This window comes from Lactuca saligna, chromosome 2 (assembly GCF_052625555.1).
Source record: "Lactuca saligna cultivar CGN05327 chromosome 2, ASM5262555v1, whole genome shotgun sequence".
Lineage (NCBI taxonomy): Eukaryota > Viridiplantae > Streptophyta > Magnoliopsida > Asterales > Asteraceae > Lactuca > Lactuca saligna.
In genome coordinates this window covers 7,328,974-7,353,953 of record NC_136418.1, presented here as the reverse complement: position 1 = coordinate 7,353,953, position 24,980 = coordinate 7,328,974, and the positions used below count along the sequence as shown (strand labels likewise).

General features: G+C 32.3%; 3 protein-coding genes across 7 annotated transcripts; all 3 read left to right on the top strand.

The window, feature by feature from the left end:
- The first annotated feature begins 3,798 nt into the window (after nucleotides 1-3,798).
- On the top strand, nucleotides 3,799-19,592 carry LOC145030637 (uncharacterized). Of its 5 annotated transcripts, XM_078979018.1 has the most exons (8): nucleotides 3,799-3,908; nucleotides 5,032-5,103; nucleotides 7,924-10,583; nucleotides 12,056-12,724; nucleotides 16,902-17,579; nucleotides 18,227-18,464; nucleotides 18,742-19,137; nucleotides 19,212-19,592. In XM_078979018.1, the coding sequence occupies exons 3-5, from the start codon at nucleotides 9,546-9,548 to the stop codon at nucleotides 17,031-17,033; spliced, it is 1,839 nt and encodes a 612-aa protein (XP_078835144.1). In that variant the 5' UTR covers nucleotides 3,799-3,908; nucleotides 5,032-5,103; nucleotides 7,924-9,545; the 3' UTR covers nucleotides 17,034-17,579; nucleotides 18,227-18,464; nucleotides 18,742-19,137; nucleotides 19,212-19,592. The 5 variants fall into 5 exon arrangements, with proteins under 5 accessions (XP_078835144.1, XP_078835143.1, XP_078835142.1 ...); XM_078979017.1 differs by having other exon boundaries at nucleotides 18,287-19,137; XM_078979016.1 differs by having other exon boundaries at nucleotides 18,227-19,137.
- LOC145029496 (putative disease resistance protein At4g14610) lies at nucleotides 8,360-8,986 on the top strand. Its single transcript, XM_078978011.1, has one exon. The coding sequence runs from the start codon at nucleotides 8,360-8,362 to the stop codon at nucleotides 8,984-8,986; it is 627 nt and encodes a 208-aa protein (XP_078834137.1).
- Nucleotides 19,593-23,798: 4,206 nt separating the features above from the next.
- On the top strand, nucleotides 23,799-24,285 carry LOC145029494 (uncharacterized). Its single transcript, XM_078978010.1, has 2 exons — nucleotides 23,799-24,128; nucleotides 24,256-24,285. The coding sequence occupies exons 1-2, from the start codon at nucleotides 23,799-23,801 to the stop codon at nucleotides 24,283-24,285; spliced, it is 360 nt and encodes a 119-aa protein (XP_078834136.1).
- Nucleotides 24,286-24,980: the final 695 nt, after the last annotated feature.

Genomic DNA, 24,980 nt, shown 5'->3' with positions numbered 1-24,980 from the left:
GTGTAATTGATGATAAATTAAACCAACAATTATGAGAGAAACTTATGAGGAGAATATCAATGGATTCATCTCCTCTGGCATACATTCTTTCTCTCTATGAAAACACCACAATCATATATGTGTTATCCGTTCATCCATTGTTGCAAAACTCGGCCTATTCGGCCGATTACTCGGAATCGGCCCTCTACCGAGGCGAGTAATGTGAACTTGGCAAAAAAACTCGGATTAAGTCAAACTCAGTAAAAAAATCGGTCAAACTTGGTAAAAAATCGGTCAACATCTCTCTAACTCGGGCCTACTCAGTATTACTCGGTCTTACTTCCTACTTGGTCAAACTCGGCCAACTCGGTCAAACTCGGTCAAAGGGTCAAAATTGTCATAAAAAGAGAAAAAAAATCAAGAATTTCAAGATTAATACGTATAATACACTTCATGATTTATTATTTAACACACATATGTGATTATTACTACATATATATCTTAAATTTTCAGTAATTATTCACGAAGTGAAACAATTGTATGTATTTCAGTTTTTATGTGCTCACATGTATCTAATTTTGTTATATATTTCAATCAAATCATGATTTTAACTTATGATTTTGATATATATAATTTTTCTAAAAATATTTCTACATGAATTACGAAAGCGAATACTCCCCGAGTACTCCTGAGTACTCGCTACTCAGTTGGCTGAGCATGTACCGAGTAGCGAGTTCTACAACCTTGCATTCATCAGATTGATCAATAAGACACCTTTACCGGAAGTGAGAAAGAATCGTGGATCATTATCTTCAAGATCAAAGGGATATAATCTTCTCCAAATAACCAAAGTGCTTCTAGCCTAGCAGTATCAGGTGGTGCTCTCTTTGTTTGAGGACGAGGGTTCAAGTATCGTGGTAGACATATGTTGAATTAGGTGTTACTTTAGGAGTAGATTATATATTTTTATTTACTGGTTCAAAAAAAATCTCCAAGTAAGTGTTCTTTATTATATTTAAGTTTTATCAAGTTTATGTTGAAATGATCCTATGATTATACCAATGAATCCAACAAAAAAAATCATTTATTATGTGAGAAGGTCTTCAACAAATGAAAAAAAATCATGTACTTTCGCGTTTATAAACATTAATCATAAATAATTAAAGTTAAAAGGTAGATTTATAAAGCTATATATACTTTAGTAAACTAAACGTTAAGATTCTAAAATAAACGCATATAATAACAACTAATAAAAAAAACCCGAGCTTCGCCATAGGTCTTTTTTTATTATTTGGTATTGTGATATAACAGATTTGACAAAGATTACCGAAAATTCGTTGTGTAGAATTCAAATAAAAGTTTATGTGTATTTATCTGATTTAACAACAAACCACCATATCTAACACTTGGTAAAAACATAGTAGTTTTACAAAGAGTATATTGGGAATTTAAATGATTAATTTTCATATGTTTCTTTTAGTGTAGATGTTTAACAATTGAGTCTACCAATAGCCATTAATGATGAAGTTCGTATTCAACAACAATAAATGATATGCAAATCCTTCAAACATAAAATGCAAGTAAAACTGCAAATAACCGTATGTATCCAATCCATACATACATTTCTTGATAACTTTGAGCGGTCATTATAACCCATCTTCGAATGACTTGTAAAACAGGGACTAAAATTTTAAGAAACAGTAAATAGGGACGGAAAATGCAAAAAGATTTTTTTTGGACCTTGCAGTGAAATTGATATACCACAGGGACCAAAAGTGTTTTCACTACAAGACAATTATTGAGTAGGATAACTATCAAGGTTCTAAAAAGCTCCGCCATGGCACGCCACGACTTCAAGGCTTGCACCTGCCACCAAGTTTTGCCAAAACGCCGCCTTAACTCATATATGTGTATAAAAATGAATAATATTTGAAAACACATATAAAAATATTAATTATATAGAAAATTGACACCTTAAGTCACGTCTTACAAACACCATGACCCAACAAGACTCGGAAAAGCTTGAGGCTTGACATTGCCGCCAAGTCATGCCTTACGTTATTTAGAACATTGATAACTATTAACCAAACACGAACCCCCACGCTCCGCCTCCCATCGTCACCTTATTATCTCCAAGACAAAGAGAAGTCTATATCAATATTTGAACTTTTTCACATCATCTCATTTATGTCACTAAATTTTGTTGTTGGGGCACAAGATTCGTTTACAATTTATCACAACTTTATAAAATCACTTTAATTGTGATAGTGCATGCTGACAATTCCAATAATTATGACAACTTAGCTAAACTTTAGGCTCCGCAAAATAGTTTGCAAAATCATTAATTTTTGGAGATAACTAGTGGTCTGGAAATATCTGTTACTTGGAAATAAATAATGAATGATTTTAGAAGTTAGATTTCACAAATGTTTTGCAATGCTAAATGTTTTTGGGAGGAAATAGAAAACCCAAGTTATACTTAGCGTGCATGGAATCATGCTCGGGTTCTGGTGTATACACGATACCGCCAGGGTAATGGATCAGTGCCTCGGTGGGTACCGCCATAAGACGTCTCCTGTGGGTTCTTCAGCCCTCTCTCTTAATGCTTATCGACTTGTACCATATGTTGTTATGTATGTTTTTAGTTGAGTGGATTTAGTGAGGTACAAAAAGTAGGGTTTTCATGTGAAAATTGAGAAGAATGGAAGAAAATAAAAGAGAAAAAGTTGATGTGAAACTCATGTGACAAATAAATTGAATGGATTGAATGGTTGGAGAAATGGACTCCCTCCAAATTTCTCCCTCCAACCTTAGCTAACAACAAAAATGTCATGTTTTGAATAGTTGTTCGAGGTAATAGATAACACTGGTTATACTCGGCTAACAACAAACATGAGAGCAAACACAAATATTCCTCTTTTGAAACTTCCCTATAGTCCCAACTGACATTTTAATCTCCATATGCGACGGGATAGTATTTAAAAGCAAATACGTCAATTATCAAAATTAAGTAATCCGAATAAAATATTTTCTTGAATTCGGAGATGAATTTTCTGAATGGCTAAATTAAGTTATCATTTTACAATTAAGATACATATTATTATGGGTTTTTTTACAGTTTTTATAGTGAGAAACTTCTATAGAAACTTTTTATTAAATTAAATGCATTTTGCATCCAAAACGGGTAAAAACTTTAAAACGAACTCATGCTCCACATTCGTTCATATACAAAAGGCCAGTGTGTACCATGGTTGTTAAAATCGCGATCCTGATCATAGGATCGTACGATCCTATGATCCTAGATATGATAAACAATCCGGATCGTCAACGGATCGTATTTGAGGTAGGATCGTAGGATCGAGATCCGATCCGATCCTACCTTCCTTTGATTTATTTTTTTTAATTATTTTTTGTCTTTTACCCTTTGCCAATTTAACGTTTTCATTTTGTATTGTGACTTATGAAAATTTTATAACTTTTGAACGAAAAATTTAATATTTGAAATGCTTTTCTTGTTTAAAATTTATAAATTAAAATTATGTTTTATTTTGTGGGATCTTAGGATCCCGATCCCGATCTTACAAACCCAAAAAAGATCCTATTTAGAATCCCGATCTTGACAACATTGGTATCAATGTGTTCTCTTTCTTGTAAAGCCAATTATGCTATAAGTATAATATTTAAAAGAATTATTGTAGTGCATCTTAAAAGATATTGGATAAGAAAAACACACCACGTGTAGACATATTACAATTTGGTGCGGAATGTGTGGACATCTCCAAATTATAATCATACACCTTGCCCTCACAAAAGAGTCTTATATAATTAGCTATATCTCATTTTTTTATCTTTTGCGGTTCCTAACATTATCATCAGAAAAATCGTTTCTTCTGCATACAAAGAAGAAGAAAAGAGAAGCATACACAGAGGTATTCTCCTTTATTTTATGATTCACATGCTTATGTTCGAACCGATTCAAATGGCTCTCTCTCTCTCTCTCTCTCTCTCTCTCTCTCTCTCTCTCTCTCTCTCTCTCTCTCTCTCTCTCTCTCAACAAAAGCTTAGATGTAGTTGCAATTTGCACATCAAAGGATTTGTGATAAAATGATTACAAATATATATATATATATATATATATATATATATATATATATATATATATATATATATATAACGCGTGAGAACCACAGTTTTAAAATTAATTAAATTTTCATATTAACAAATCAAAATTATTAATTAATATTTTAAATAAATTATTACTTAAGAAATATTTTTTTAGTTATATAAAATTATAATAATTGATTTAAATAAATACGTGAAGTTATATCATCTTATAATATGTATTAATTTTATTTTATTTTTCAATCTAATGTTAGTAATATAATATAATTAGAGTGAGAAAATTAAAATTTGAAATTTAAAATGAAGAATCAATTATTAATTTAATATAATTAGAATGGGAAAATTTAAAATTTGAAATTTGAAATGCATAATCAATTTTAATTTAATGTAATTAGAGTGGAAATTTAAAATTTGAAATTTGAAATAGATAATTAATAGGTTGACAAGTGGCATGATAAGTGATATATAACATTAATGAGGAGTTCTAATTGTATGACACTTGTCAATATGAGATTAAATATATCCTTTTACTAGTTTATAACCCGTGGGAACCACGGTTATAAAATTAATCAAACTTTTATAGTAAAATCTCAAAATTATTAATAAGTTAATTTAAATAAATTATTAATTTAAGAGATATTTTTTATTAGTTATGTGAAATTATAATCATTGATTCAAATAAATATATAAAATTAATTTTTAATATATATTAAATATTTTTTTATTTGTGAGTTAATGAAAACAATAATTTAAAATTTAAAATTTAAAATAGAATCACATTAATGAGGAGGTCTAATAAATTTAAAATGGAAAACCAATAGATTGAGAAGTGGCAACACATTAATTAAAATGTCTAATATGATGACACATGACAAAAGAACTACTCTTTTATTAATATAGAGATATATGTCATTCTTTTATCTTTTGCAGTTCCTAACGTTATCATCAGAAAAATCGTTTCTTCTGCATACAAAGAAGAAGAAAAGAGAAGCCTACACAGAGGTATTCTCCTTTATTTTATGATTCACATGCTTATGTTCGAACCGATTCAAATGGCTCTCTCTCTCTCTCTCTCTCAACAAAAGCTTAGATGTAGTTGCAATTTGCAGATCAAGGATTTGTGATAAAATGATTACAAAATATATATATATATATATATATATATATATATATATATATATATATATATATATATATATATATACTAGTTTATAACCCGTGAGAACCACAGTTATAAAATTAATTAAATTTTCATATTAACAAATCAAAATGATTAATTAATATTTTAAATAAATTATTACTTAAGAAATATTTTTTTAGTTATATAAAATTATAATAATTGATTTAAATAAATACGTGAAGTTATATCATCTTATAATATGTATTAATTTTATTTTATTTTTCAATCTAATGTTATTAATATAATATAATTAGAGTGAGAAAATTAAAATTTGAAATTTAAAATGAAGAATCAATTATTAATTTAATATAATTAGAATGGGAAAATTTGAAATTTGAAATTTGAAATGCATAATCAATTTTAATTTAATGTAATTAGAGTGGAAATTTAAAATTTGAAATTTGAAATAGATAATTAATAGGTTGACAAGTGGCATGATAAGTGATATATAACATTAATGAGGAGTTCTAATTGTATGACACTTGTCAATATGAGATTAAGTATATTTTATAAATATACCTATTCATAAATTCATCTAGACGGAACTTTTTACACATGATCGTGCATGCGTTACAATTTACTGAATCAAATGAATATAATTATATACCACGTAGTAGGTATTCGGGACAGCTACTGAACTGGACCAATTTTCTACAATACCAGAGGGTATTCGGGATTTGACTTCGCCTAAAATCGGGACTTGGTGTTCATGTCACTGTATCGTTTTTCCCCTCATAATAAAGTTCCTATTTTCATTTATTTTAACGCTTCTACTATTTTAATTCTCCATTTATTAGACATATTTGCCCTTAACAATCAACTTGAACATTTTGCCCCTTGGTATTAGTAACGAGTAACGGTACCTTTTACCATGCTACCTCTAAATCGGTTAGGTATTTGGGATTGTTTTTTAACCAAAATCAGTTTTTTTGAAAGACATAGGCTAATCATACCCTTTTTAACTTCTAGTAATACCCCTTAATCATTATGTGAACTTTTTCTTTAATCGATTAAAATGATTATGTAATAATTTTTTTTTCACTATAATGATTAAGTGATTATTTGACTTTTAATACTAATAAATAGTTTTTCTTAAGGGTAATTTTAAATACACAAATAAGCGTGAGATATTGATTGATTAATTATTTTTACTCGTTATTGTTTATTTTAATATTAAATAATATCCATTTTCGATTAAAAGCTATAAGATTAATAGTATTTTCAATTACGCCCCTTTAATTTCCAATGAAGTTTCACTTGACAGATTTTACTTATTAAGTTTTTAATATCCAGTGAATTTATTTTATTATAGTTTTAGATAACTTATATAAGATAATATTGAATGTTAATGAAAATTAAATATCACTATATTATTTTCTGGTTTATGAAAAATAATACCAATTCTTTGTCAATAACAACTTAAATCAATAAAATATTTTTATATTTTAAATTTATAAAACAAAAAGCGTTTGTTATATATTATTTACATGCATCTAATAAAATTATTTTATATAAAAGAATTATATTTAACACATGGCAATAATAAAATAATATTTCAACCCAACGGATAATAAAAAAGTTCAAATACATTCCCACTTAATCGATATGTATCCAAGGTGCTACAGAACTACGAGGCCTAAGTTGATTGTAAAGTTGATTGTATAATTCAAAACGAGGCCAATACAGAGTTTCCCGCGTTTTCTCTTTCTCTCTTTCTATCTTTCTGGCGATGATTGTCAACGGTGGTTAACGATGATTTGCAATGGTAAAAGGTGTTTTATGATGGTAATTGGTGGTTCCGATGGTCTTTTTATGATCTCTATTTCTCTCGTTTTGTCTCCGGCTTGGTTTGGCCACCACCGGTTAGTTGACAGTCGTTGGTTAAATCTGGTTCCACTGTTGAACATTTTTTATGATTATTGTTCATATAGTGCTTGAATGGTTTTTTAATGTTTATATAAACTATCGGTTGTTTATTGGTTGTTTAAATGAATTAATGGTGATCATAGTTCAATATAACTATATTTTGTAAATTGTTCAAAATCTGATTATTTAGTGTTTTTAGAAACAAAACACAGTCTTCAAAACATAAATATTATCAATACACAGGAAAAAAGTTGAATAAAAAATTGTAAAAAGGAAAAAGCTGCAAAACAAAAAGTTACATAAAAGTCAATTTACCAAAAAATTAATTATTAAAGGGGTTAGGCAAAAAAATAAAGGGGTATTAATAGTATCACCCTTTTTGAAAATCACGAACGGTCACGCTGCTCCCTAGAATGTACGATATGTACGTAACCGCTATATATCATCATCATTATTCTTTAAAATATGATCATATTATTAGCTCTCTACAACTACCGAATAAAAAACTATTTTCTTGATTTCTATTACTACAGATCATCTTTAAATATTTTAAAACTTTATCTTTAAAGTTCATTTGGAATATGAAATTAACAATTTTTACGATTTGCGTCATCAGTCTATGAGCCAAAGCTTATACCAGTTTAATCGATGCAATATATAGCCATAGCTAATACCAATTTAGTCGATGCAATATATCTAGAATGCATGTAAATATTATTCCATCCATTAATAATTTCCGTTGAATTTTGTCTAATGAATTGTTGGTTACTATCCAGGTGTTACCACAAGAAATAATTTATAACAATGGATGTTATAAGTGTCATTCTTAAACCAGTTGTTGAGACTCTCATGGTTCCCGTGAAAAAACACTTAGGATACCTCATTTCCTATGAAAAATATGTGAAGGATATGGATACCAAAATGAGGGAGTTGAACGCTACAAGACGTGCCGAGGAAGACCACTTGAACACAAACACAAGATTTCGTCGTGAGACTTCATTGCAAGTCAAGGGTTGGTTGGAAGAAGTAGAAAAGATCGAGGAGAAAGTAAAATGCATCCATAGAAATGTGTACAATTGTTGCAGTCTAAAGATTAGGCATACAATTGGACAGATGGCCTTCGAGATAATTGAGGAGATTGACAGTGTCACAAGACAACACTCCCAGGTTACATGAAATGATAATCTTGAACCTCTAGGAAGAGTTAATTCCATGACGGCATCCACCTCTACACCATCAACCGAACATAAGGACTTCCTATCAAGAGAGGTGACTTTTACCAAAGTACTCAAAGCACTTGAACCAAACCACAAAACCCACATGATAGCCTTATGTGGGATGGGTGGAGTAGGGAAGACCACCATGACGAAAAGGCTCAAAATGGTTGTGCAGGAAAGGAAAATCTTTATATTCATTGTTGAGGCAGTTATAGGGGAAAGGACGGACCCTATTGCCATTCAGGAAGCTATAGCCGATTACCTCAGTGTAGAGCTCAATCAGAAAACTAAGTCAGCAAGAGCTGAGAAGCTTCGTCAAGAGTTCAAGGCCAAGTCAGATGGTGGTAAGAATAAGTTCTTTGTAATACTCGATGATGTCTGGCAATTCGTTGATCTTGAAGATATTGGTTTAAGTCTTTTTCCAAATCAAGGTGTTGATTTCAAGGTCTTACTGACATCACGAGACACAAATGTTTGCACTATGATGGGGGTTGACGATAATTCGATTCATAACATCGGGCTTCTAACTGGAGCAGAAGCACAAAGTTTGTTCCACCAATTTGTAGAGACTTCTGATCCCGAGCTCCATAAGATAGGAAAAGATATCGTCAGAAAAATGTAACGGTTTACCCATTGCCATCAAAACCATGACATGTACTCTTAGAAGTAAAGCTAAACATGCATGGGACGATGCACTTTCGCGTTTAGAGCATAATAACATTTCTAATGTTGCGGTTGAAGTTTTCAAAACCAACTACAAAAATCTCCAAGACGAGGAGACTAAATCTGTTTTTTTTTTATGTGTGGTTTGTATCCAGATGACTTCGATATTCCTACCGAGGAGTTGGTGAGAGGTATGGATGGGGCTTGAAGTTATTTGATAGAGTGTATACTATACAAGATGCAAGAAACAGGCTAAATACTTGCATTGAGCGGTTGGTGCACATAAACTTGTTAATTTGTGATGATGGTGTACGCGTCAAGATGCACGATCTGGTGCGTGCTTTTGTTTTGGATATGTTTTCTAAAGTTGAGCATGTTTCAATTGTCATCCATGGTAATATGCATGGTTGGTCTGAAAATGATATGGGAGGCTCTTGCAAAACAATCTCATTAACATGCAAGGGTATGTCTGAGTTTCCTAAAGACCTCAAGTTTCCAAACCTCTCCATTTAAAACTTATGCATGGAGATAAATCGCTAAGGTTTCCTATAGACTTTTATACAGGAATGGAAAAACTTCAAGTCATATCATATGATCACATGGAGTATCCACTGCTTTCCTCATCACCTCAATGCACCACCAACCTCCGAGTCCTTAATCTTCATCAATGCTCGTTTGATTTCTCTTATATTGGAAATCTGTTGAATCTGGAAGTATTCAGCTTTGCTAATTCTGGCATTGAATTGTTACCTTCCATGATCGGAAAATTAAAGAAGCTAAGGCTTCTGGATTTGTCAGAGTGTCGTGGTCTTTGTATAGATAATGGTGTCCTAAAATATTTGGCTAAACTTGAAGAGCTTTATATGAGAGTGGCTGATAAACATAGAAAGGCAATAATCTTCACAAGTGATAATTGTGATGAGATGGCAGAGCGTTCAAAAACCCTTTCTACGTTAGAATTCGAGTTCTTTGAAAACAATGCTCAACCGAAGAATATCTTGTTTGATAATCTTAAACGATTCAAGATCTCAGTGGGATGTTATTTAAATGAAGATTACAGTAAAAGCATGCATGCATATGAAAACACATTGCAATTGGTCACCAGCAAAACTGAACTACTGGAATCTAGAGTAAATAAGTTGTTTGAAAAAACAGAGGTGCTTTCTTTAAGTGTGGGAGATATTTATGATTTTTCAGATTATCTTGAGGTGAAGTCCTCAAATCTTTCTAAATCCTATTCGTTGTACAATTTAAGAGTCCTTGTTGTTTCCAAATGTACAGAATTGAGATACCTTTTCACAATTAGTATTGCAAACACTTTGTCAAAGCTTGAGCTTCTTCAAGTTTATGACTGCACTAATATGGAAGAAGTAATACATATCGAGGGTCGTGGAGAAGTGACAATTACACTCCCAAAGTTGAAGTCTCTATCTTTTTGTGGGCTACCGAAGCTGTTGGGTTTGTGTCGTAACGTTAACATAATTGATCTACCACTACTAATGGAGTTGAAACTTGCACGCATTCCTCGTTTCAAATCTAGTTTGTTGACCGAAGAGGTAAATATGTTTTATAATAATAGAATTGATCAACATATTTTCAACTAAAAGTTTCACAATATATATATATATATATATATATATATATATATATATATATATATATATATATATATATATATATATATATATATATATATATATATATATATATATATATCATTTTTAACCTCTTTCCATACTGATATTCAAAAAAAATATGTATCATACATTCATATGCATCATATGCACATCATTTGGAAAAACATTGGCGTTGCTATATAAAGCGATTTGTTGAAAAAAAAAAATCAAAAATGTCTTTTTTTCAAGTGAAATGTACATATGATGCATATTTTTCATAGTTTTTTTTAATATTAATATAAAAAGAGGTTGAAAATAATGAATTTATATGTTTTAGATATTTTTTTTGATAGAAGATTTGTTCAAAAATTAAAGTTGAAAAACTGATCCTAAGATATAAGTTCATAGATTTTTTATATTTGTAAATGATTTGTTGGCATGTATGACAATAAAGGAAATACTTTTTTTAGTATTAATAATGTTATTTGTAAGCGTGACATCGACCCCTCCATTCATGTTTTTTAAATAATTAGATATACAAGTGGATATTATGTGAGCTTCTTAACCGATCAAAAAGGGTGGTGTACATGAAAGCACATGTACTTAGGGTATGCATAATGCATTTAATTATAATGCATTCAATTATATAAAATTTATTAAATTAACACATAACATTCTATTTTTCATAGTACATTATTATTTTTTTCTATAATATATTGAACTCTATAAAATTCAATGAAACATATAAAAAAAATTCTATTTACAAAACCTAGTTTATGACATTTATTAAAGATTAAAAGTTTTTATTTTTTTCATCGAAAAATTTAATGATCATTGAACTCTTCGTTGATTGAACTCAAATGTTACATTCTTATGGTTAAGTTTAATACATTGGATATCATAAAGTAATTCCACCTCATTTCTATTAAACTATGCATTATAGATACTCTTAGGTTGTATACAAAATAAAACGACGACCTAGATGAAACAAATCAAACAAATAATTTGCTATCTATTATTATGGTCACTAGACCATAATACTTTACTTAACTATCATTGTTCATTAACTAAATTACTATAATAAAATTCATCTCTTAGTATAAAAAATTTCACATCTCTCTTTCAAAAACAAAAAAGTTTTCACATCTTAATTAATTTATATTTTCTTTTATCTTCAAATTTTGCTTGCATCTTTTAATAATTTATAAATGAGAATACTCCTTTGAATGTGAAAAATCCAACTATTTTTAATTTGTTGATGATTTCCATCATATACATATTTTCGTTGAAAATTACCTAAAATAAAAATATTCTTTTTTAAATCCAAATTTATAGTATATAATTGTAAATGGATGTGAATTATAATTCATTAACACAATTTAGTACTCAAGTTATTAATTTCAACTTGTCAGGAGATATGTGTGCAAACTCAAATACTGTCGAAGGAAGACATGTCAAGAATCAATGATAGCATCTCTGATGTTGTATTCCCATCCTTTCTCATACACTCTTTTCATAACCTCTATACACTTGAATTGTCAAGATATGAAGGAGTGGAGGTTGTATTTGAGATAGAGAGTCCAAGAAGTAGAGAAGTGATAACAACTAAGGATAATCAACGACTATTTCCGTATCTTGAGGATTTGGATATACGTCATATGAAGAGGATGAGCCACGTATGGAAGTGTAACTGGAATAGATTTTTCATTCTTCAAGAACAACAAATAGAATCCACATTCCACAACCTAGCCACCATATGCATGGATTGCTGCGAAAGTGTTAAGTACTTGTTTTCACCTCTCATGGCAAAACTTCTTTTTAATCTAAAGGAAGTCATGATAAGAGATTGTGATGACATTGAAGAAGTTGTTTCAAATAGAAATGATGAAGATGAAGAAAGGACTATATTCACATCTACATCTACCCACACAAGCATCACTTTGTTCCCTCATCTTGATTCTCTAACGGTAGCTCGCCTGAAAAGGCTAAAGTGCATCGGAGGTGGTGACGCCAATAATGGGAACAATGAAATATCTCTCAACAATACAATCACAACTACAACTTTTCATGATCAATTTAAGGTATTATTTACACATAATTATTTATTTCATTTATTTGGTGATATCCATTTTATCTTTGCAATACATTACAAAAATCACAAAATCATATACAAGAGTATGTACTCTAAATACCCATTTTGGATGATCACAACCATATATACATGTTGAGGTGTGTTGTACATACAAAATCATTCTCTCACTACTACCCAAACTCAATAATCGGACTCAAAGGAAAAAAAGTTTCCATTCATTGTTGTTATTTATCATAAATTATACTCCTTCCGTCCTAAAATTATAGTACATCTTTCCTTTTTGGTTTGTTCCAAAATAATAGTCCATTTCTAAAAATAAATGACATTTTTTTTTATCAAAATACCCCTCATTATTTCTTAACCAACAAAACATTTAATGGAACATTAAATGCAAAGTAATGACAAAACCGCCATTTTATTGTATAAAGTTTGTGGTAATTAATGTTTCCTTAATATCTATGTTTTTTGTCTGTGGACAATAATTTTGGGACGAAGGGAGTATCATTTACTGATAGGATTTTTTTTCTAATTAGAAAACACGCACCCATCCAACCGTCTTAGGTTTGCAATTCTTTGTGAATCCTTTGTTGTATTTCTAATTATAGCTATGATTCCAACCAACTATATTATGTCTTAATGCACAAATACTTGTTATACACAATGTACAAAAATATTAGTTACCTATAGCATTCTAAAGCATAAATGCTATGAGACGTAACATATTTAACCTTTAAACAATCAAGTATATTTTTCAAAAAAAAAAAAGGTGAGGATGGAGCAAAGTTAATTAGGCTGAAGGGTGTGGGTGCGGTCCCAGACCGCACTTTGTGCCACGTAGACCATGAACACCACCTCCAGACCGCGGTCTGGTGACCGCACTGCGGTCCTTAAGTGCCGCGCTTTCTGATTGGTTGAGGGGAAAAAGGGAGGATCGTCGGTTGTTGGGTATTTAATATATATATATATATATATATATATATATATATATATATATATATATATATATATATATATATATATATATATATATATATAGGAGTAGGATCAAATGAGAACACCAAAAAGGTTGAGAACGCGAGAACAAAGTATATTTATTTGTGATTCCATGTATTCATTTATGGAGAAATGATAAATTTTTACGCCTTTAATTTTAATTGAAGAGAAAAAGCATATTCCTGTTGATTGCGCGTAAAAAATACTTCATTTCTCCATAAATGAATACATGGAATCACAAATGAATATACTTGTTCTCGCGTTCTCAACCTTTTAGGTGTTCTCATTTGATCCTTTCCATATATATATATATATATATATATATATATATATATATATATATATATATATATATATATATATATATATATATATATATTTTCTTTTTCTTTCTTATATATACATATCTAACATCATTTTTTTTTCACAACACAATCTCTTGTCTCTCTCAAAATTTTTTTTTAAAAAAATCAACACTCTCTAAAAAATGTCATCTTCTTCATCTTCTAAAGAATTTCATACTATTTTTGATACCGCTATTACGTGTGTTCAAATTGTAGAACAAACATACAATGTTGTATGTAACAACGCCGCTGCAAGTTCTCAACGGAGAACACGAAGATATATTTGCAGAAATCGTGAAGAAGCCAACCAACGTTTGGTGCAAGACTATTTTGTAGAGAATGCCACTTATCAATGGTATTATTTTCGTAGGCGCTTCAGAATGCTCAAAGGTTTATTCGAACGTATAGTTGAAGATGTAACGAGGGAGTGCAGTTTTTTCCAACAATACTACGATGCTAGAGGTACACCCGGTTTCACTCCCTTACAAAAATGCACGGCCGCACTTCGTCAGTTAGCATATGGCATTCCGCCTGATGCGTTAGACGAAAGTTTTAGGATGTCTGCTAAGATAACACGAGACAGTCTTCATTTTTTCTGCAAAACTGTGATTCAGTTTTATGGTCCAAAATATTTACGTAAGCCTACACGTAATGACATCCTGCAATTGCAAGCTCATCATGCTAGTGTGCATGGGTTTCCTGGAATGCTAGGAAGCTTAGATTGTCTCCATTGGGCATGGGAAAATTGCCCTACATCATATCATGGGCAATTTACCCGAGGTGATCATGGTCACCCAACGGTCATACTTGAGGCAGTTGCATCACAAGATATGTGAATTTGACATGCTTTTTTGGTTCTCCTGGTTCGATTAACGACATCAACATTCTTAATCGTTCACCAATATTTAACAACATATACGATGGATCCGCACCAGATTTTTCTTTTCAAGTGCGTGGAACGCCATATAAGTATGGTTATTATCTGGTCGATGGAATCTATTATGAGTATGTTGTGTTTGTTAAATCGTTTACATCTCCACATGGTTCTAGACGAAAGAAATTCAAGAGAGCTCAAGAAAGAGCTAGGAAGGATGTTGAGCGTGCTTTTGGAGCACTGAAGAAACGGTGGTTCATATTGACAAAACCAGCAACTTATTTAGGCGAGGAAAAACTTCAAGAAATCATGTATACATGTCTTATATTGCATAACATGATTATTGAAGACGAAGGAAGAGCGATATGTGCGTTTGACGAGGAAGAAACCATACCAGAGACACAACCAATAGAAATTGTTAGCGAAGAGTATATAAACAGGAGAGCAGAGATACGTTGCACTGAAACATTTCACAATCTTCGCAATGACTTGGTGGAACACATTTACGGGGTTCAAAACATTAACCTTAATTTGGATCCACCGGATGACCCCGAAGACGAGTTCTCGGAGAACGACTTTATGTAGTTTGCTTTAGTTATTTTATTTGTGTTTTTTAAGTTTCTAGGATTATTTAAATGTCATGTGTGTGGTTTTTGTGTTTTTTTTGGTAATGCAACGTAATTTTTTGTTTTAATTTTCAAGTAATGAAAAATTCTATTTTTTTATTAAAATAGAAGTTTTATTAAATTAAAATAGTTAAAAAACACAAAAAAAAAAAAAAAAAAAAAAGAATGTGTGGCACCACTCCCTTGGTGTGGCAAGAAACCACACTTGAGTGGTAAAAATGACATGACGCTTATGTGGCGGGGGAGAGAGTGCGGTTTCGGTGGCACCACACCCTCCAGCCTTAGGCAACCTACCAAATTGCCCAAGATTGGTTCCCCAAATATTGGGCCAGGTCCACAAACCGTTTCTTTAAATCCCAGAACTGGTTCTCATACCATGAACCTGATTTCTAAATTATGAAAAAATCGATAACAGAGTAAATAAATTACCATTACAAACCACAAAGATTAATAATCATTACATCAAACTATCAATTATCTCCAGCATAAAACTGTAATTTTTGGGTTAATCCCATACCTGCATTGTAGATACAAGTGGATTTCTCTTTGGATATATACAGTCAACATGGATGACCAGTTGACTAAACCCTCAAATCCCTATACTCCTGTAGTGTAGATGTGTTTAAACTAAAATAACTTACACAATCAGTTCCATACGCAAGTAACTTACGCATACCGAGTGCTGAATATATGTACTAAAATCAACTTCTTATGACAATTTTGCCACCAACAGTGACAAGAATAGAACCAAGCCTGAAAACACAAAGGTTAGTCATTATCACATTCTGATCATTGTGATGGTTACAACTCCCACGATTAAATGTTAGTCATTAAATTTTGAAGAGTCAGAAACTTACCCTCTGCCAGTGCTTATGAACTAAAGTGCATGTCCCCGGAAATTAAAAGCAACCAACTTTTAGGATTTTTAGGGCGTACAGGCAGAAAAGAGGAGAAGCAAACCAATTTTTTCTATTCAGAGGCAATTATGGTGGCATAGGTAATTGTGTAGACATATTAAGTGGGTTTAGTGGCGACACGAATAGATGTGGTGGAAAATTCTCATGGGTCATTTTTTTGGGAGTATTGAAGTCTTTAGTGGCGACATCAAGCATGTCCAAATTGGTGTCGACGCTCATGTCACAGTTAAAGACGTCACCCCTATCGCCCTTATTTTGTAGTGTTAGACTGTTAGTATAAAAAACTAGATTGTGAATTAATTTTTTTATAGCAGAGGAGTGTGTGTATGTATGTATGTATGTATATATGTAAGAAACAAATAAGATGTTAAGTATATAGTTTAATTTTACATTAATTTTCTATCTGTTGCAGTTTTCTGAAGCAGGTGGTGTTCCTTGGAGCTTATGTGAATATTCTAGAAAGATAAGTATCTCAAGGTGTCATGCATTGTCAAGTGTGATTCCATGGTATGCAGCAGGACAAGTACACAGCTTCAAGAGCTGAATTTATATAAGTGTGTTGGGATGAAGGAATTATTTGAAACTCATGGGATCAATAACAGCAACAGTTGTTGTGAGGAAGGAAGTGGTGGAATTCCAAGACTAAATAATGTTATTATGCTTCCCAATCTGAAGATATTGAAAATTGAATATTGTGACCATTTGGAACATATATTCACATTCAATGCACTTGAAAGCCTGACACAGCTCAAAGAGTTAACCATAAATTGCTGCTACAGAATGCAAGTGATTGTAAAGAAGGAAGAAGATGCATCATCATCATCATTGAAGGAGGTTGTGGTCTTCCTTCGTCTAAAGTCCATTACACTAGTTGATCTACCAAAACTTGTGGGTTTCTTCTTGGGGATGAATGAGTTCCAATGGCCATTATTGGATGATGTTACAATCAAGTATTGCCCCCCAAATGATGGTTTTCACACCTGGTTGGTCCACATATCCCAAGCTCAAGTATATACACACAACCTTAGGTAAACATAGTCTTGGAGAATGTGGCCTTAACTTGCATGTGCCAACCACTGCACATCATCAGGTATATATAAATACTTACCAAACCCATTAATTGGATAACTTTTAGTTGGAGTTAGGTATCATAATCATTAGTAACTATGACCTCTCTAATTTCATTAAATCATCAACATATCATGTTAGAGAAAAACGAAAAAAAGGGTTATTGGAAATCTGGATTACAAACAGGAATCGTGTAAACACTTTCCTTGTTTGATATTTCGACCCTATATGCCTTGGGTATCATGAAATCCAAACTTAGGATAATTCCTGATGCAACAATTCTGATTATAGGCAGAAAATCAGAATCAATTGAAGAAGATGAATTAAGAATCGTTTCCCAGTTTTCTGTGTTTCAATGAAGTCGTTTTCCCGGAATTTATCCACTCAACGGATAAATTCCGGGAAAACGACTTCATTGAAACACAAAAAACCGGGAAACACTTCTTAATTCATCTTCTTCAATTGATTCTGATTTTGTGCCTATAACCAGAATTGCTGCAACAGGAATTATCCTAAGTTTGGATTTCGTGATACCCAAGGCATATAGGTTCGAAATATCAAACAAGGAAAGTGTTTACACGATTCCTGTTTGTAATCCAGATTTCCAATAACCCTTTTTTTTCGTTTTTCTCTAGCAATCTTGTTTGATATTTTTGTTTTCTGGAAAAGATGGTTGGCAATTCACTGAAAGACATGAATACTTCGTTTGGTGAATTGGAGAAATTTCAGTGCCAAGATTTCAGACGTTGGCAAAAGAAGATGCACTTCTGGTTGACCACTTTGAAGGTTGTGTATGTTCTTTCTACTCCAAAACCAGAAAAGGTTGAAGATGCAAGTCTGGAACAGATCAGAAGGAGAATCAAATGGGAGAATGATAACTACATCTGCCTCGATCACATTCTTAATGGTATGTGTGATTCCCTTTTTGACACTCATCAAAATATTGAAACTGCAAGTGAATTATGGAACACACTTGAAGCAAATTATATTGTAGAAGATGCTTCAAGTAAAAAGTTCATTATTTCTGATTTCAACAATTATAAAATGGTTAATTCTCGATCTATAATGGAACAATATAATGAAATCCTACGAATTTATGGTCAATTCAAAAAAACACAACATGTCCATGGATGAATCCTTTGCTGTTTCAAGTGTGATTGATAAAATTCCACCCTCATGGAAAGATTTCAAGCACCATCTGAAAAATAGAAAGGAAGAGATAAGTTTGATTCAACTTGGGAGTCATTTGAAAATCGAAGAAGGACTTCGTGATCAAGAGAATGATAAAGGAACTGGAAAGGGTAAATCTGAATTTGGACAGCCCCAAGTTCATATGGTTGATTGTGATAAAGAAGACAATTCTAATCACAAGGGCAAGGGTAAAAAACGTAAGTATGAGGGTGACAACAAAAATTCCAACAAAAAACACAAGGATTCCAAGGAACTTGTGTGTTGGAGATGCCATCTGAAAGGGCATATGAAACGTGACTGTCGGGTGAAACTTGGAAACAAAGGTGCAAGTGGTAGTGGAAAAGATGCTGGTGGTGGCAGTGGATCTCATGATCAATCTGCAACCAAAGGTCAAATTACTATTGATCTTGTAAGTTCGGTATTTAATGTTATGCTACTAACTCCAGAAGCTTCTTTTGTACAGGGGGTTGATACAGATTCATGGTGGCTTGATACATGTTCTACACATCACGTGTGTAATGATGAACGGTGGTTCACGAAGTTGAACCTAGTAAATAAACGTTATGTCTTACACATGGCGGATGAAGGATCAAAGCCAATTTTAGGAACTGGTGTTAGTATTTTGTTTACTTCTGGAAAAACAATTAGTTTGTTTGATGTATTGTATGTACCAAAGGTTCGAAAGAACCTTGTGTCTAGTGGTTTGTTGAATTGTATGGGTTATAAACAAGTTATCGAGTCAAACAAGTATGTGTTGTCTAAGTGTGGAATATTTGTGGGATTTGGTTATTATTGTGATCATGTTTTTAAGTTAAATATTATAAGTTATGCATCACATGTCAAATCTACTTGTATGACTTCTGCATCTAATCTTGATAATACTATGTTATGGCATAATAGATTAGGACATGTTCATGTTAAGAGAATGATTGAAATGTTAAAATCCGGATTGATTCCAGCTTTTGATATTAATTCTGAAAAATACAAAACTTGTATGTTAACTAAAATCACGAAACAACCGTTTTCAAATGTTAATAGAAAAACAGAAGTGTTGGAATTAATTCATAGTGATCTATGTGATTTCCATGTTACACCTTCCTTGGGAAATAAAGAGTACATTGTTAATTTTATTGATGATTCAAGTCGGTTTTGTTGTGTGTACTTGTTACATTCTAAAAATGAGGCTTTGGAAAAGTTTAAAGTATATAAAACCGAAGTCGAATTACAGTTGGGTTTTTCGATAAAATGTCTTAGGACGGATATGGGAGGAGAGTACATGGATTCTTAATACGTTCAATCGGTTGGAATCATTCATGAAACCACATATCCTTACAATCCACAACAAAATGGTATTGCTGAACGAAAAATCAAGTTTTAAAAGAAATGGTAAATTCGATGCTTTCTTTTTCGGGTTTAGGTGAAGGCTTTTGGGGTGAAGCTATCCTCACAGCTAATTATGTGCTAAACTGGGTTCCTAATAAACGGAACAAAGTTACTCCTTATGAACTTTGGCACAAGAAAGCACCAAATTTGAGTTATTTTCGAATTTGGGGATGTCGAGCAGTTGTGAAATTACCCGAACCTAAAAAGAAAATTTTGGGTGAAAGAGGAATTGACTGCATATTTATTGGATATGCAGAACATTCCAAAGCTTATAGGTTTTATGTTATAGAACCTAATGAGGCATATTATGTTCATACCATCATAGAATCGCGAGATGCGATCTTTGATGAGCTGCGATATTCTTCAGTTCAAAGACCAAAGGATCTGATTCCAAGCACAAGTGAGGTGCCTAAATAAGATGTTAAGGAAGTTGTTTCAATTCCAGAAACACAACAACTTCGTAAAAGCAAACGAGGTCGAGTAAAATTTTGGCGAGGATTTTCAACTATTTCTGGTTGAAGGATCGAGGGATAAAGTGGAGAACCAGTACTCATATTCCTCTCATCTTGAGACCGATCCAAAGACTTTTAAGGAAGCTATGGAGTCTCGAGATGTTGCATTTTGGAAAGAAGCGGTTGATGAAGAAATGTCATCCATTATGGAGAACAATGTTTGGGTGTTATCTGATTTACCTCCTGGTTCTAAACCTTTGGGATGTAAATGGATTTTCAAGAAGAAAATAAAGGTAGATGGAACCATTGATAAATTCAAGGCTCGTCTGGTCATACAAGGTTTTAGACAAAAGGCCGATAACGATTATTTTGATACGTATGCACCGATAGCACGAATTTCTACCATTAGATTGTTGCTAGCTTTGGCAGCTATTCACAATCTAGTAATTCATCAAATGGATGTTAAAACAGCTTTTTTGAATGGTGATCTTCATGAGGAAGTTTATATGAAGCAACCAGAAGGTTTTGTTTTGCCTGGAAATGAGCAAAAAGTGTGTAGACTTGTGAAATCATTGTATGGACTTAAACAAGCTCCAAAACAATGGCATTTGAAGTTTGACGAAGTTATTTTGTCTAATGGTTTTTCTTTAAACCAATATGACAACTGTGTGTACAGCCGTTTTGATTCATCTGGATCTGGTGTGATCATTTGCTTGTATGTAGATGATATGCTGATTTTTGGCACTGATCAAAATCAAGTTAATGCAACTAAGAATTTGTTATCTTCAAAGTTTTCCATGAAGGATATGGGGGAGGCGGATGTAATCCTTGGAATAAGGATAAAACGGGTGAAAAAGGGACTTGCTATTACACAGTCACATTACATTGAGAAAATTCTCAAACGGTTCAATTATAGTGATTGTACACCTGTTAGTACCCCTATGGATTCAAGCATGAAGTTGATGCCTAATAGAGGCAGAGCAGTTTCTCAACTTGAGTACTCGCAAGCTATTGGTTCTTTGATGTATGTTATGACTAGCACTCATCCAGATATAGCTTTCGCAGTGGGAAGATTGAGTAGATTTACTCATAATCCTAGTACTCAACATTGGCAAGCGGTTCATCGTGTTTTCAAGTATTTGAAAGGAACCAAGGATTATTGTTTGTGTTATTCAGGATTTCCTTCGGTCTTGGAAGGATATTCTGATGCAAGTTGGATATCCAATAGAGAAGATCACTCTTCTACAACTGGTTGGGTATTCTTACTTGGTGGAGGTGCTGTATCATGGGCATCTAAAAAGCAATCTTGTATAACAATTTTAACAATGGAATCTGAGTTTATTGCATTGGCTGCTGCAAGAAAGGAAGCATAATGGTTAAAGAATTTGATTTATGAGATTCCATTGTGGAGGAAACCGATTTCGCCATTATCTATCCGATGTGATAGTGTTTCTACTTTGAGTAAAGCTTATAGTCAGGTTTATAATGGTAAATCGAGACACATTGATGTTAGACATGGGGTGATTAGAAATCTAATCATGGATGGTGTGATTTCGATTGAGTTTGTAAAATCACAACAAAATTTGGCGGACCATCTCACTAAGAGTTTGGCGCGAGACTTAGTGCACAAGTCTGTTATAGGGATGGTCTTAAAGTCCTAATAAATTCTTATGAATAAGACACCCAATTCCCCTCTAATACAATGTTAGAGGTTGAATTCAATGAGGAAAGGTTATTTATATGAATTGAAACACACATTAAAACATCCCAAGGTACGTGTGTTTGAACCTATAGAGACCAGGATGAATTTGATTTCTTAATGATTCTTTTGATAAAATGTATACAGGTACATTAATGAAAGAATCACCTATATGATCGTGAAGTATAGCCGTACTTCAAAGATCTTGGGACTTGGCTTTTATACGATCAAGAATGGATTGGGACACACAACTTTATAGTTAGTGTCAAGTTATTTTGTTTTAGATGATCGTTAAACTAATGTGTATATTATCTTCAGATATTCAAACGAGTTGATGGGTTCAATCTTTAAGATACCTTGATTTCTTGAATGTTTGAAATGTGTAATATACTAACATGAAAATTCAATCGTATCGATATTTTCATCTATGCATTAGTTTCGTTTCTTTTTGTTTTAAGTTTGTTAATTCAAGGATTACACTAAAATAGGGGAGTATTGTTGGTGATTTTATCACCAAATATATTTTAGTGTAATGGATTTAACTAGTGTTTCAAGAACAATGTTTTAGTTATAATATAAGTTAGGAGGTGTAGGAGTGCACACTTGTATTTACTAAACATTGTTAGTACTGAACCTTAATCTATAGTACAAGGACTAATCTGTCAATATTGAAAGATTCAAACTCAAGGACTAATATGTTATTCTTGAAAGATGTCAACTGATCTCTTTATCCGTTGAGTGGATAAATTCCGGGAAAACGACTTCATTGAAACACAGAAAACTGGGAAACGCTTCTTAATTCATCTTCTTCAATTGACTCTGATTTTGTGCCTATAATCAGAATTGTTGCATCAGGAATTATCCTAAGTTTGGATTTCGTGATACCCAAGGCATATAGGGTCGAAATATTAAACAAGGAAAGTGTTTACACGATTCCTGTTTGTAATCCAGATTTCCAATAACCCTTTTTTTCGTTTTTCTCTAACATATCACATTTCATGGGCTTTTTGTTTAACAGATGCCTTTACGTTTTCTTTACTGGAGTTGCAGACCCCATTCTTGAGTTCATACCCTGCTACTTCAGAAGGGATACCATGGTCTTTTCATAATTTGCTCGAATTAAATGTGACACATAGATATGGTTATAGAATGATTATCCCATCTAGTGAGTTGCTACAACTGAAAAAGCTGGAAAAGATTAATGTAAGCTTATTGTATCGGGTAGAGGAGGTATTTGAAGAATTGGACGCAGGGACAAATATAAATAGTAGTAGTGGTTTTGATGAATCGTCAAACCACTACTCTTGTCAAACTTCCAAACCTGACACAAGTGGAGTTGCACGAATTGGATTGTCTGAGGTATATATGGAAGAGCAACAGGTGGACAGCATTTGAGTTTCCAAACCTAACAAGAGTTCAAATTAGTTATTGCTTTAGGTTAGAACATGTATTTAATAGTTCCATGGTTGGTAGTCTATTGCAACTCCAAGAGCTAGATATTAGTTGGTGCAACCATATGGAGGAGGCGATTGTTAAGGATGCAGATGTTTTTGTAGAAGAAGACAAAGAGAAAGAATCTGATGGCAAGATGAATAAGGAGATACTTGTGTTACCTCGTCTAAAGTCCTTGATATTAAAATACCTTCCATGTCTTAAAGGGTTTAGCTTGGCAAAGGAGGATTTTTCATTCCCATTATTGGATACTTTAAGAATTGTGGAATGCCTAGCAATAAGGACTTTCACCAAGGGAAATTCAGCTACTCCGAAGCTAAAAGATATAGAAACAAATTTTGGCACATTTTATGCAGGTGAAGACATCAAATCCTTCATAAATATCAAACAAGAGGTAAACTAGATCTTTCTTTCTTCAATAATTCTTAAACAACATTTGGAAATTTTCATGTAAGTTTTTTTTGTTATTGTCATACGCCACAACCTATATTTTTAACTTTATATTTATGTACTTTATGCAGGAATTCAAAAAAGACCAAAATGCTGATTAAGGGGGTGTTTGGCTTAGCTTTTCATAAACCAAAAGAACTTTTTAGTAAAAGATCAAAGCCAAAAGATGTTTGCCAAAAGACTTTTAAAAGCAACTTTTGGATTTTGGATAGAAGAAAAATCAACTTTTTGGAAAAGTCAGGAAAACCTGACTTTTTGTAACTTTTTGGAAAATGACTTTTGGCCTCTAAAAAACTAAGCCAAACACCCCATAATGTGAAGTAAATATTAAAGGTAAATTATATTTTCATGTTTCCTAATTGCCTATTAATGGCCTTTTAATTCACTATTCCTTGATGTATTCTCCATGATGATGTGAAAGTTCTAATACCCCCATTATCTGTTAGGTTGAATGGTGATGACCATCTAAACCAATTGACTATCTGTCAGGTAGTATTCAAGAATATAATTGTTCATCATATATATGAAGAAGATGCAAAAGAAGAACATGATTTCTCTGAAGATGTTAACATATGAATCAAATAGGAAGCTACTCACTGATGACTGATCTAAGTATGTTGGTTGAAGATGTTGATTTTAATGTTTCAGATTCATTGGTATCATTATGTAGGTTTATCACAGTGTTAATGGGATAAGAGTGACTTAACCTAGATTATGTTAGTAAATGTTGGACTCAAGTATGGAAAAATACTAGAAACTTAATTGGTAGGGTTGAGAATTTTAATGAGATTATTAA